Here is a 14,165-nt window from a genome sequence, read left to right as displayed (position 1 = left end):
TAAACCTCTTCAAAGCCGCACTAGTTCTGGCTGTGAAATTTGTGAATTCTTCATTGATATTTGGTTCCCAAGAGAATGTATTTTGCAAGGATGTAAATTTTTCCACTGCTTGGTGGATGTGTTTGCTGATGTCAATCTACCATGAGATGTAAAATGATTTATTTCATTTATACCCCACCTTTCCTCTAAGAAGCTCAAGAGTACATGGGGTGTCCCCCCCAGTCCTTGTATCCTCAGAGCAGGGGTACCAACTTGAATAAAATATGGGGGGTAATCCCCACCCCACATAATTAATCACATGATGTGGTACATGCACACCATTTCAGTGGCAATGCCCATCAACTTTTTTTGGGGGCCCCCCTCAAATATTTTATGGGTGGCGAAGGGATCTTGGCTCCTAGCAGTTGGCCCCTATGCCTCAGAGTACCCCTGTGGCATAAACCAGCTGAGAGACAGTCAGTGGCCCATGGTCACCCAGTGATTTTCATGGGGATTTGAATCCTCTTAACAGTGCAATCAAAACCCAAGATCTTCCAGGATGAGCGAGTTTGGAATAGGCAGATACTGGGTTGTCTGGCTCAGCCAGTGCTTAGCCAGTGGAATGAAAGCCTGTGGAATAATAATAATAATAATAATAATAATAATAATAATTTATACCCCGCCCATCTTGGCTGCTTCCAACAAAATATTTAAATACAATAGTCTATTAAACATTAAAAGCTTCCCTAAACAGGGAACATTAAAAGCTTCCCTAAACAGGGCTGCCTTCAGATGTCTTCTAAAAGTCTGGTAGTTGTTTTTCTCTTTGACATCTGGTGGGAGGGCATTCCACAGGGCGGGTGCCACTACCGAGAAGCCCCTTTGCCTTGTTCCCTGTAACTTGGCTTCTCACAGCGAGGGAACTGCCAGAAGGCCCTCGGCACTGGACCTCAGTGTCCAGGCAGAATGATGGGTGTAACTGTTTGGGGGGTGGGGCAAGGGTGGGGCAGGTTAAGGAGAGACTTACACCTGTTTCAAAGCTATTTCAGTCATTTCACATGACCTGGCAACCTAGCAGAACTTAGGCCAGCCAAAAGGGTGGTATAAGTAAAACTCTTAAAGGTTTGTTCTCCCTCTGCCAGGCTTAGGACATCGGGGCATCATATGCTGGCTTAGTTTAAGCCAGTGTAAATTCTGTTGATTTACACAGAGTATGGCATAGATACTCTCAGAATAGCACCCAACTGAAAATTCAAAAAGCCATTTAAAAGTAGCATACAAAGACAGCTGGAGAGCTTTTGGATCTTACTCTTTCTTCCCCTTTGCGACAGATCCTATACCTGTGCCACCTATATTACCTCCACGCAGTATTTCAGTACCGCCTCTGGTAACCGAGGCAAAAGAAGATCTTTCTCCAAATGAACATGCCCAGGTGGTGGAAGTGAGCAAACCATCCCTTTCTGAGACGCTGCTCCAGCGATTACAGCACCAAGACACCAGCAGGTGAGATCTAGCCATTCATTTATTTGAGGAAGTAGAAACCGTAAGTCTAGAAACATATTTTACTACGTTTTGCTTATCACGGCCATTTTGAATAGGGCCCCCTAGGGAGATCCTTTTACTAGGTGCTTCAGTAACAGGAGAAGTTCCATGTGGTGGGATTTTCTTTTTTATCCATATCTAAAATGTACAGGAGGCTGCCAACCCTAATACTGCAAACACAAAAAATCTGCCACCTGATAAGAGGGTGGGGCTCAAAATTATTTTGCAGATGGCAGCTAAATGAGCTGGCTGGGAGTCCTCTCAGGAAAAGGTTAGAAGGGTTGTTTTTGTGTGGGTTGCAGACAGGAAGGACGCCTTCCTTCCCTCTGTATAAGGAGTTACTCATACATAACATAGTAATGAACAAGAAAGAGATAAATAGCTGGTGGAGCATCATGGTCACAGCTGCAGTCATCTGTGTACTTGCTTGGGAGTCAGTCCCATTGGGCTCAGTAGAACTTACTTCTGAATAAAGGTTCGCAGGATCAAGCTGTGCAACACTGAGCTACAAATCAAGGTGCCCCTGCTTTGATTCTTGCCTACAGCATGAACTTTTTTTAAAAAGCGTTTTCTGTTCACTTTTATTGCCCCTGTTATCTGCAATATTTACCTACCTTGAAAAAGAATGTTAACGAAGTAGTTTGAACACTCCAAAAATCACTATGTGATTGTGACTTATTATTGCAGAAAATCACTATATGATTGTGACTTATTATTACAGAAGTGGTGTTGGCAGCTTTCCCCCCCAGACAGCTCCTTTCCTTAGGAAAAATAATAATCAATTTTTAAAGGATAGGCAGTGGAACTGGGACCTTCTCCCTGCCACAGCTGCCTCCCCTGCTTCCCCCTCTCCCCTTTGTTCTCAGGTCTGATATTACACTAGCTCTCATTCACTAGGATATTTTGCCCATTTGCAAGCTCATAAGCCTTAGTGGTCTTCCAAGCAGTTTTTCCCCCTTTCCTTCACAGTATTCCAGAAGAGCACTTCAAACTCATCCAGGATTATTTGCGAGTTCATGTCACCAGTGATCTTGAGACAGTACAGCAAGCGCCTTGGAATCTCCCTCAGCTGAAGAAATTGCTTGCAACACTTTGCAAAGGACTCTTCAGGTAAACACAAGTTAGTCTGGACTCTGGAGGCACATTTCAATTGGTAGCTAACAGGGAAATTCTGCATGTACAGAATTTGTATGTTAAGGCTTTCCTGAAGGCTAGTTTACTGAAGCAATCCTGCTGCAAACCATGTTCCTTTTGGTGGAAGTCTACTCTGTTTGCTGCAGAATCTCACTGACAAATATAGATGTTCCTTTCCCTTTTGAGCACACATGGGAATTACTATCAGCTTAACTCTTGTTATCAGTCCTGCAGCTCTACCCACACACTGACATCCTGTATTGAAGACCTGCATTTTTAGAGCTTCTTGCTTATTTAGCAATGCATACTAGAACTAAATTCAAGTTTCTAAAGACTGGCCATTGCAGCTTGTGATACAGAAAATCAGCACGGCATAATTTCAAGCAGACTCCTTTGGGCTGATTAGCAACAGCGTGTCTGTCTAGCACTACACAGAGAGGTTCTTATGACCACAAATCTCAAATCCATACATTTCTGCTTTCAGCGAGGTGTCTCGTACTCTTCCTTCTCTGGAGTCCTTACAGATGGTGTTTGACCAGCAGCTGCCTCCAGGGATCCATCGACATTCTCAGGTATGATCTGCTGGAGGAGGCAGGAGGTGGAGCAGGTCGAAATGACCGCATCAAACTGGCAGGGTGTGTGGGAAAGCACTTGCTGCATGATTATGCCAAATAACTTGTTCCTTGACTCCAAGGGATGGAGCACACTGCAAGCTTTGGAGTAGGGTCAGTTGCACTGCGCTAGCATTTATTTCTCAGTTCCCTCAGTTTTATAAGGTAAAGTGCAGCAAGGTTCCTCAGACCCAAGACTGCAAGTTTGTTGTTACATCTCTCAGTGTATAGTTTTTCACCACCCTTTTAGGGGAAGGGATATAGCATACCTTCCAACATTCCTCAGATGAAAATAGAGACATTCTGTTCTACAACAGTGTTCCCCCTGCAGCTCCTATGTACAGGCGCTGCCCATGGAATAGGGAAAAGGGTATGCTGGCTGAGCTGCCCCAATGGCTGTTGCCAAGAGGAGTATGTAACCAGCAAATGTCTTGGTTATATGCAAGAGCCGTAGATGATATATGCTAAAACTGCGAGGCTTCTATCAGCAACGTAGTCTCAACAGTTGGCGGCTATGACCACTGCCACTGCGAGAAGGCCACCTCCTTCTCCTCCCCTTGCCCCTGCCCATTCCCACTCCTTTTCCCTGCTTGCAGAATTTTGGACTCTGCACGACATAGTGAGAAGCCATGGCGGCTTAAGGGTTTTCATGACGGTCCCGGCATTTTCAGGCCAGTTGGAGACTACACTATAGCTTAGTGACAAAGCATATGCAAAAGGTTCTGGATCCAATCCCTGGCATCTTCAGGTATGGTCCAACCTCCATGTAAACAAATCAGGATGCATGTTAAATGAGCAGGTTATCTGGATGGGCCCTCTGCATTCCTCTGCCAAGACTTTCCTTCCATCGGCCCACATAAATCAGGTGTTCCAAGTACTTCTTCCACCTGTGGCTCTGTAAATGTCACCATTTCAGTTTTCCTACATGGCTCGGCTCTAGGCTGCCTTGGCATCACTCGCTAGCCTCCCCTGCTCAACATGCCAAGTTTGAAAGGCATTGTCTTTGAATTATCTGCTCAGCAAATTCGCTTAAATTCCAGGCTGCAGTGTTTCAGGATGAGGAGACTTGGTGACATAATATAAGGTGTTGCAGTGCTGGCTTTTCTTTCCTTTTTTCTGACACGTATCACAGATGATCTATACTTGTGGTACAATTTCAAGCTTCCACTGAGGGAGGGAGTTACTTCACTGGTACCTAACACTTTTCTTCTTCTGCATTATTTCTACTAGCCATCTTGTGACGCCACCCGTGGAAAACTTGTCCAGTTGACTGGCTTGCTGTCTTCCATTGAAGACAAGGTATGGAGATGTTTGTTTTAATTAGTTTTAACTGCTTTTAATACTGAACTTCCAACTGTTGTAAGCCACTCTTGGACCAGCTGCTGAAGGGCAAGTAATGAGTTCGACACTGGAAACAACAATTCTACATTTATTTTATTTATCTACTCTTTATTTTCCAGTAGCTTTATTCATACACCTGTCATTCTTATGTCTATGTTTTCTTTATCCCAGCACTTATTGAGGGAAATAGGGTGGGAGTGGGGAGGCCAGAAACCTTTTGACATGAAATTCTCTTTTCTTCTGCTAGCTCTTGTACTAAAGGCTCTTGTAAGGTGTCTAGCCTCCTTCCTTTCAAACAAATCATAGGTCAAACTCCCAAGCTTCTCCTTTCCATAGATCTGGGCCCCAACTGCACCATACATTTAAAGCAGTGTCATACCACCTTAAAGAGTCATGGCTTCCCCCCAATGAATCCTGGGAGCTGTACTTTGTTAAAGGGTGCTAAGAATTGATCCTCTTACAGAGCTACAATTACAAGAGTTCCATGGGGAAAGGGATAGATGGTTAAACCGCTCTGGAAATTGCATCTCTGTGAACGGAACAGGGGTCCCCTAACCACTCTTAGCATCCTTAACAACTGACTCTCTGTTTCTCATTTTTACCAATCTTATGGTCAATTATCCGCATTTCCACGTCAGTTGGTCACTATTATTTTTAAAGTCCTCCTGAAAATTCATCAACATTTTAGTGCATTTTTTTCTTAATATATACATTTTTTTGTAATATATACATTTTTAAAAAGCAGTTTCCCCTAATGTAATGACTTTTTCTATTCTAGTTTCATTAATAAATGCCTTTTAATGCCCACTTTACATTAGTATGTATTTTTGTATATGGCCTTTTAAACTGGGGTTAATTGTTTTTTATTGTTATTGTGTTACGTATTTTTGCGTTTGTGTATTGTAAAACTCCCTATGAACCTTGGATGAAGGGTGATATAGTAATTTAATCTCAGTAATAATAATCTCAGTTTCTTCCTAATTAATTTGAAAATCTGAATTTCTGTCGCTAAATCAGGGTGCTGATCTGGACATTATGACATGGATTGTCTTAATCTGGGATCTCTCCAACTGCAGTTTAGCTGCCAAGTTATCCCTTTTTTAAAGGGAAATTCCCTTATGCTGAATAGGCTTCCTCGTGAGAAAAGGGAAAACTTGGCAGCTATGGTTTAGGACTTTCAAATAGAAATCTATGTGCTTGCATTTTTACAGGTGAAAAAATTGTTGATTGAAGGGCCCGACTCAACACATCGACGTTCGCTTATCCCTCCTGTAACTTTTGAGGTGAATTTTATTTTTCCCCTCCAGTAGTATAGTAAGTTTTTATAATGCTATAGAGAAGCACCGTGACTGTCAGAACAGCATGTTGAGTGGTATTAAATGTCATTTGTGGGCTAGTGCAAGAGTTAGGACTAGCATAAGAGGACCCACCGTTGCTTCCCCCAGGATGTGTGTCCTGCGCTAGACCCAAATCTGTACTGGAGGCTCGGAGAAAACCACAGAACAAATAGGGGATGCAGTGGGAGAAGAGGGGGGGGTCATTCTATAGAATAATGAGAAATATGTGTGCTGATGGAGCAATCTGCCTAGCCCTACATTGACTATAACCCCATGTTTTTAATTCATTGGTACAGTGCTCTCCTAAAAAAAAACAAAAAACATTCCATGTTCACTCAACCAAAGTTCCTCATTACAGTACTATATATAGTGCTGCAGTACTGTATAGTGCCGCAGCAAAATCTGCATACTGGATATATATATTTATGGTTACAGGTAGGTAGCCGTGTTGGTCTGGATCGAAGTAAAATAAAAAAAATTCCTTCAGTAGCACCTTAAAGACCAACTAAGTTTTTATTTTGGTATGAGCTTTCGTGTGCATGCACACTTCTTCAGATACAGTGAAATGGAAGTTTCCAGGCACTTATGTAGAGAAGGGGTGGGGAGGGGTGGGGATGGGGGATCACTCAGAAGGGTGGTGGAAATGGGTGATTGACTGACTGATAGCTGTTGATGACCGCAAACGACTGCAAATGGTTTTGCATGAAAAAGCAAGGGTTGAGATGGCTGAAGATCGCTTATCATGTATAATGAGATAAGAATCCGATATCTCTGTTCAAACCAGGTCCCTCCATGGTTTTGAGCTTGGTGATAAGTTGCAATTCAGCAACTTCTCTTTCCAGTCTATTTCTGAAATTCTTTTGTAGTAAGACAGCTACTTTGAGATCTTGTATAGAATGTCCTGGGAGATTGAAGTGTTCTCCTACTGGTTTTTCTGTCTTCTGGTTCCTGATGTCAGATTTATGTCCATTTATCCTTTGGCGTAGGGTTTGGCCTGTTTGTCCAATATAGAGAGCTGAAGGGCACTGTTGGCATTTGATGGCATACACAATGTTAGAGGATGAGCAATTAAATAGTCCTGAGATGGTATGTTGGATGTTGTTGGGGCCAGTAATGGTGTTGTCTGGGTGTATGTGGCAGCAAAGTTGGCATCTGGGTTTATTGCAGGCTCTGGTACCAGTGTCCATGTTAAGTCTGGTGGTTGTATTATTGTGGGTGAGGAGTTGTTTAAGATTGGGTGGCTGTCTGTAGGCAACCTTTCATTGCCTACAGACAGCCACCCAATCTTAAACAACTCCTCACCCACAATAATACAACCACCAGACTTAACATGGACACTGGTACCAGAGCCTGCAATAAACCCAGATGCCAACTTTGCTGCCACATACACCCAGACAACACCATTACTGGCCCCAACAACATCCAACATACCATCTCAGGACTATTTAATTGCTCATCCTCTAACATTGTGTATGCCATCAAATGCCAACAGTGCCCTTCAGCTCTCTATATTGGACAAACAGGCCAAACCCTACGCCAAAGGATAAATGGACATAAATCTGACATCAGGAACCAGAAGACAGAAAAACCAGTAGGAGAACACTTCAATCTCCCAGGACATTCTATACAAGATCTCAAAGTAGCTGTCTTACTACAAAAGAATTTCAGAAATAGACTGGAAAGAGAAGTTGCTGAATTGCAACTTATCACCAAGCTCAAAACCATGGAGGGACCTGGTTTGAACAGAGATATCGGATTCTTATCTCATTATACATGATAAGCGATCTTCAGCCATCTCAACCCTTGCTTTTTCATGCAAAACCATTTGCAGTCGTTTGCGGTCATCAACAGCTATCAGTCAGTCAATCACCCATTTCCACCACCCTTCTGAGTGATCCCCCATCCCCACCCCTCCCCACCCCTTCTCTACATAAGTGCCTGGAAACTTCCATTTCACTGTATCTGAAGAAGTGTGCATGCACACGAAAGCTCATACCAAAATAAAAACTTAGTTGGTCTTTAAGGTGCTACTGAAGGAATTTTTTTTATTTTATATATATTTATGTTTGCATGTAATTATGCAGTGCTAAGAGCTGCATTTATGAATAATGTTTTCCTTTTCTCATAGGTGAAAACTGATTCTCTAGGAATTCCATCCAAAATACATCTTAAGGTAGATGTTGAGTTAGGAAAACTCATTATCAAGAAAGCTAAGGATGGCCCTGAAGACAAGTTCTACCCTCACAATAAAAGTAAGATACTGGGCTCATTTGAGATGGGTGAGAACACTGGGATACACTGAATATTTTTGTTGACATTCCAGAGATCTGGAAGCCAACAGTACAGGAAATGTGTTTTACAATGGCAGTTATAAATTCTCAGTGCACAGTTTTTAAAGTTGTTTACTTGTGAGTTTTCTGGGTTTGAGCAAATCTTACCTCCACACACCTCCATTCATGAGTGCAAAGGAAATAGGTAGAAACACAGCTGGAAAAGAAATGAAAGCTTTGAGGAAGTAGTGGAAAGAGGAGAGCAGAAAGGGAATATTGAGGTCCCCTCCCAACACCCCACCCAAACAAATAATCTGTGATACTGAATAGAGCAGTTCGGCACCTGGTTTTTCCCAATTTATTGGATTAGCTGCATATCAGATAAGCCCAATTTTACAGCGGTGAAATGTTGAGGTTGAGGTTGTTTAAGGGTGTCATGTGGACTACACAAATTAAAGAGGAATGCAAACATTCAGTAAACAGCTGCAAACACTCAATAAACTCTAGTGTGGGCAAGCCCTTCAAGTGTTTGGGGCCATAGAACCTACACAATATTCCTTTGTGCTGAGCAGTTTCATGACCAGAAAGTCTTCCAGCAATAGTTAGGCCTTGAAACCATAACAAACGTGTACCTCAGGCTCAGTCTTAAATTGCTGTCATTTTTTTAAAATCTAACCTTATTCATCATAGACCAGGAGGTTATAAATAGCATTGGAGTTTACAACTTCATTTACACAGACATGTATCAGCATTGTAGTACATTTCGCTTCAGAATTTGAGCTGCCAGAACCAGTGTTCTCTTGCTTCTTCTTAGTTCTACAGCTCATCAAGTCTCAGAAGTTTCCTAACAAGCTGGTAATTGTAGTGGAAACAGAAAAAGAGAAAACACACCGAAAAGAATATGTATTTGCTGATTCTAAGGTAAATTCCTCACTATGGGTACTTGTGCACACTGAGCCCTTTAACGCAGGCAAGGCATTGCTATTTATGACATTATTTTGCTATTTTTTTAAAAAAAATGAGAAAAATGTAAAGAGAGAAAACAATCAAATTCTGTCCCCCATCCCTAGTAAGAGAAACTGGCCAGTGGTGTAGCGGCGGTTGGCAGTGCCCGGGGGGAGGTGGCACCCCTATATGGTATTCAATAACATATTCTATATGTCAGTTTCTGGACAAGAATGTTAGCATCTTTGTGTGCCTGTGCCCTGTGCCAGCAACATGGTACTTTCCCATCATCTCTGACCATTGGCCGTGCTGGCTGGGCTCATGGAAGTTGTCGTCCAGCAACATCTGCAGGGCACTACATTGGCTCCCCCTACCCTATACCAAAGATAAAACTAAGTGAATTCTTTTAAGGGCTCTCATCCATTCAGTTTAAATAAAGCTAGAATATATCCAGAGAACGTTTCCTAAGCATAAGTGAGTGTAATAAAAATTATACAGTAATATGAGTCATGCTTATCCTTTGTGTTTGCACAGGGTCAAGGAAATTGGCAGATTAGATCTCACTCATTCATTGTAATAGATGAAAGGAGAATACAAACTTCAGCTCTGGAGCAGCTTAGTGAAAATTTGTTGAACTGCCTTCAATCTTCACGTAATTTAAGTAAAAGAATGACTGGAACGGATGCATAGCTAATGTGGTACTCTCCAGATATTGCAAACTATAATACTGTAGTCATTAGCCCTCTGCCGGATGGCCAGTGGCCAGCAATGATGGGCACTGTATTCCACAACATCTGAGGGGGGCACCATGTTGGCTGCCCCAGAACCCAAGCATTCACGTACTTATCCTGGTTTTTAACTTCAGAAGAATCTGAATTTTTCAAAATTCAGCAACAGCATGACTAGTCCTTGCCACATGGCACGCCACCATGTGGGAGGAATTTGCTCCAGCCTCCTTGTAACAAGTGTAATCTTATTAGCTAGGTTCCTTTGTATTTTGCTCTTCCATTTTCAGAAGAGAGAAGGCTTCTGCCAACTTTTACAGCAAATGAAGAATAAGCATTCTGAGCAGCCAGAGCCTGATATGATCACCATCTTCATTGGGACCTGGAACCTAGGTATACATTTTATTTTGGTGTCCCAATCTTTGCTGTTTAGATTCCTACAAGTTTTGTCTCAATGAATTTCCGATGAAGTTTAGCATGTTTGTGCTGCGTAACCATAACACAGCTTTGCCAGCTACCCTCATTGCTATACTCCTTTATTGCTTGAACATCTCTGTCATTTAATGTATTGCCTTCTTTTGTATAAGAGAATCATCAGATAGGCAGATCCCTCTATTCCTGGAATATCCAAACATGGTGTTTGCCAGATGTTGTGGGACTTCCATCATCCCTGACCATTGACCGTGTTGCTGGGGTTGATGGGAGTTGGGAGTTCAACAACATCTCAAGGGCACCTCAATGGCTACTCCTTTTCTGAGAGAGGATCCTATTTCTAAGAGCTGGGTGACAGGGTGGGGGAATCAACAAGGACAAACCTCCCCACAGTAATTTTTCTGCTGAATTAAACATCTGCTAGGAAAGGAGGTGGTGACTTGTCCATCAGAGAAATGCATATAAAATGTGGCACAAAGCATATTATCCATGAGTGTATGTCCATGTTAGATTCTGCATGTAGTGTAAACCATATAAAAGCTATCTCCTCATGGGCTAGTGGAGAGTTGCTGGACAGCCCAGTGGTGGAGCTCTTGCTTTGCATGTAGAAGGTCCTTAGCACCTCTGAGAAGGGCTGGGAAAACTTCCTGTAAACAATACTGCGCTAGATGGATCAGTTTCATGTTGGTTTTGGATTTGTCCTTCTAGGTGATGCTCCTCCACCAAAGAAGATCAGCTCCTGGTTTCTCTCTAAGGGGCAGGGGAAGACCCGAGATGACACAGCTGACTACATTCCACATGACATCTATGTGATTGGCACACAGGAGGACTCTCTGGGAGAGAAAGAATGGCAAGAGATTCTAAGACAATCCTTGCAAGAGATTACAAGTATCAGCTTCAAAGTGGTAAGGAAAGATATTTTTATTCTGACACTTAAAGCTTAAAGCAAAACAGGGATAGTAGACTTCACTAGCAATGTATATCATCCACATTGCCTGCATACTTGCTTCTTGAAGAAAATTTAGATATTGTTTCTGAAGGCTGTTAGATATATTAGACATCTAATAATAATAATAATTAATAATAATAATAATTTTATTATTTATATCCTGCCCATCTGGCTGGGTTTCCCCAGCCACTCTACAGCACATATTTTATTGGGGTCAAAAATCTTATGCCACTAATTATCGTTCTACGCTGGATGTTAAAGATCAAAATTGATTCTGCTTCTCATCTCTAATATTAGGTAAAATATAGTTTGGGTATAATATGGGGGGCACCCTGTGCTTCACTTGAATTTATGCTATTGCTATAAATGCTGTTCCCCATAAGCAGGAATATGCTGTGCCGGTTGTTATCGAAAAGCAGGGCATATCTTGAACCCAACTTCCATTCAGTAGTTTCTTTCTGTACGCAATGAGGGTCACATCCGCACCCCACATTTAAGGTGCAAAGTTTCCCCTGAAGAATAATGGGAACTGTAGTTTACCCCTCAAAGAGCTACGATTCTCATTCACATTTTACAAACTATGGTCTCCAGGATTCTTTGGGGGAAGTCATGTGCATTAAATGTGCTTTAGTATGGATGTGGACTCAGTAGCGTTCTCATTTGGGTCGCATGCTTAGACAATAGAAAACTGCCTTATACTGACCATTGGTACATCTAGCTCAGTAGTGTCTGCACTGACCGGCAGCAGCTGTCCAGGGTTTCAGATAGGGGATATTCCCACCCCTACCTGGAGTTGCCAAGGGTTGAATTGGGACCTTCTGCATACAAAGCAGGTACTTTGTCAATGAACTGCAGCCGTTCCCCTAAAGTGAGAATCAAAGGTATGTTTGAAGAGGATTTAGTATAGATCTCTGTCTGTCATAATACAAATAACCCTTTCTATGGCTTTAGGCTATATTACATTCAGTTGCATCAAACTATGTGACAGCTGTCTTCCTTTTTCCTGATTAGGTTGCAATCCATACCCTCTGGAACATCAGGATTGTTGTCCTGGCCAAGCCAGAACATGAGAATCGCATAAGCCACCTCTGCATTGACAACGTGAAGACAGGAATTGCAAACAGACTGGGTAAGGCTTGGACAAAATGTACTTAACAGACACTCTCATCACAACAAGTCTCCCAAGGTTGAAAGATATGCAGAGAGGTGTTTTCAGTACCTGCTTCCCAGCGATGGGATTTCCTGCCCTAAAACCTGAGCCCAAGGTTCATTTGTGCACGATTCTAACGGTACGATTTAGGGTTGTCTCTCTGTGTGAAGTGGGACCACCACTTCCAAAGCCTTGCAGGCTTACCTTTTTTTGGCCACATAGATGATCCCATCCATCCCCTACATTGGACCTCAAAGGTTATACATTCAAATAAATGAGAGGAAGCCAAAGAGTGAAACAGAATATGAGAGAGTATAATAAGATATGCTTCTTTTCATGACCACTCTGGAAAGTCACTGCTTCCTCTTTCAACTTTGTCAGCATAATTACTGATACTGATATCTTTTGGAAATGTACTATAGCTGATATAATCCTACAGTGATTTGTGCTCGTGTACTCACATGCAATAATGTACTCTCCGTGTTAGAGGTGTGCTCATCAATGTGCTCCCACAAATCATTCCATTGATACTGTCATAAGTCAGATCAGATGTGAGTATGATGGGAATTCAGGAATGCCTTGCATTCTTGCAAATATATATAAATCCTTTTTCCAATACAATTTTATTCACAGGAATAATTTGCAGGAACTGTCCCATCAATGAAAACTGTAGGGTTTCTTGCTCTGCTGAAAAATCCGTAACTGGAAGAATAGAACTTTCTTTGATTGCAGAGGGAAATTCATCTTTCACTTTCTTTCCTAAGCTTTTGGAAGAAAATATTCAGTGGAACTTTGTGTTACACAAATGTGAAGTCCTGCTGTTCTGGTTTTTTCTTCTCCGCATCTGCTACTCTACTTTAGAAGTCTTTTGCTGTTCTAGTTAGCCCTGGGGGTTGGATTGATTTCTCAACATCTCTGTTTCTTGTTTTGTTTTACCTCTCAGGTAACAAAGGAGCTGTTGGGGTGTCATTCATGTTTAATGGAACCTCCTTTGGTTTTGTGAACAGCCATTTGACTTCAGGAAGTGAGAAGAAACACAGGTAAAATTCTGAGGGCCATTAGAGAACCTTGCAGTTGCTGGTAGAGGGGTTCCTATCAGTACAAATATTCAAATTAGATGTGACAGCTTGGTAGTGGTGACAGGTATTATTTGAACAAGAAAAGAAGCACATGGGAGGGATTTCAAATAGTCCCGCTTGCATGTCTTATCTCTAGGCATTTAGTACCTACAGCCAATTTTAAGAATAAAATAGCATAAAGGGGGCCCAGCTAGAGCAAATCAACAATCCATCTAGTTCAGGGATGAGGAACCCAATGGAAAGGGAGAATCCTTTCCTCTATTTACCTCTTCACAAAGATCTGCACCACTGAAGGTGCTGGTTTCTGCAAAAAGCACATTTGGACAGCAAATAGCAGCCAGGGTGTGGGGTGGAATTTTGCACAGGGAATAATTTTTTAAAAAATTAAAAGAAAAACTTCTTCCCATTCACCGCAGTCCCAATCTGGATTGGGGCCCTGTGCAGGAAAGTGGCCAGTGCTAAGCATGCTGTTAATGACCCTGAGCTGCATTCTTTGGAGCAAGAAGCCCCACTGAAGTATGGAACACATAGAATGTATTCAAAAAGCATTTTTTTCTATACAAAGAGGCACAGATTATTTATCTTGGCCCAGATGGTTATTTGGCACAAAGACCTGAGGCTGCAGTCCTGCCGGGCATGTAAGCAAAATTCACAAACATTGGCAGATAAGT

The 14,165-nt window shown here is 42.1% G+C and overlaps 1 protein-coding gene across 3 annotated transcripts in view; it reads left to right on the top strand.

The window, feature by feature from the left end:
• Positions 1-14,165, top strand: part of INPP5D (inositol polyphosphate-5-phosphatase D) — a 62,931-nt gene that overhangs the window by 27,477 nt on the left and 21,289 nt on the right. For all 3 annotated transcript variants that reach the window (XM_088669676.1, XM_088669675.1, XM_088669674.1), the window contains exons 4-14: positions 1,311-1,482; positions 2,491-2,631; positions 3,140-3,227; positions 4,497-4,565; positions 5,819-5,890; positions 8,073-8,196; positions 9,029-9,135; positions 10,175-10,277; positions 11,025-11,221; positions 12,277-12,394; positions 13,359-13,455. In XM_088669676.1, coding sequence (XP_088525802.1) covers positions 1,311-1,482; positions 2,491-2,631; positions 3,140-3,227; positions 4,497-4,565; positions 5,819-5,890; positions 8,073-8,196; positions 9,029-9,135; positions 10,175-10,277; positions 11,025-11,221; positions 12,277-12,394; positions 13,359-13,455 — 1,288 coding nt within the window. The remainder of the gene's footprint in view (positions 1-1,310; positions 1,483-2,490; positions 2,632-3,139; positions 3,228-4,496; positions 4,566-5,818; positions 5,891-8,072; positions 8,197-9,028; positions 9,136-10,174; positions 10,278-11,024; positions 11,222-12,276; positions 12,395-13,358; positions 13,456-14,165) is intronic.

The sequence above is a fragment of the Zootoca vivipara genome, chromosome 5 (genome assembly GCF_965207765.1).
Source record: "Zootoca vivipara chromosome 5, rZooViv2.hap1.1, whole genome shotgun sequence".
Lineage (NCBI taxonomy): Eukaryota > Metazoa > Chordata > Lepidosauria > Squamata > Lacertidae > Zootoca > Zootoca vivipara.
Note: the sequence above shows the minus strand (reverse complement) of the source record. Positions and strands in the feature narration are given on the sequence as shown.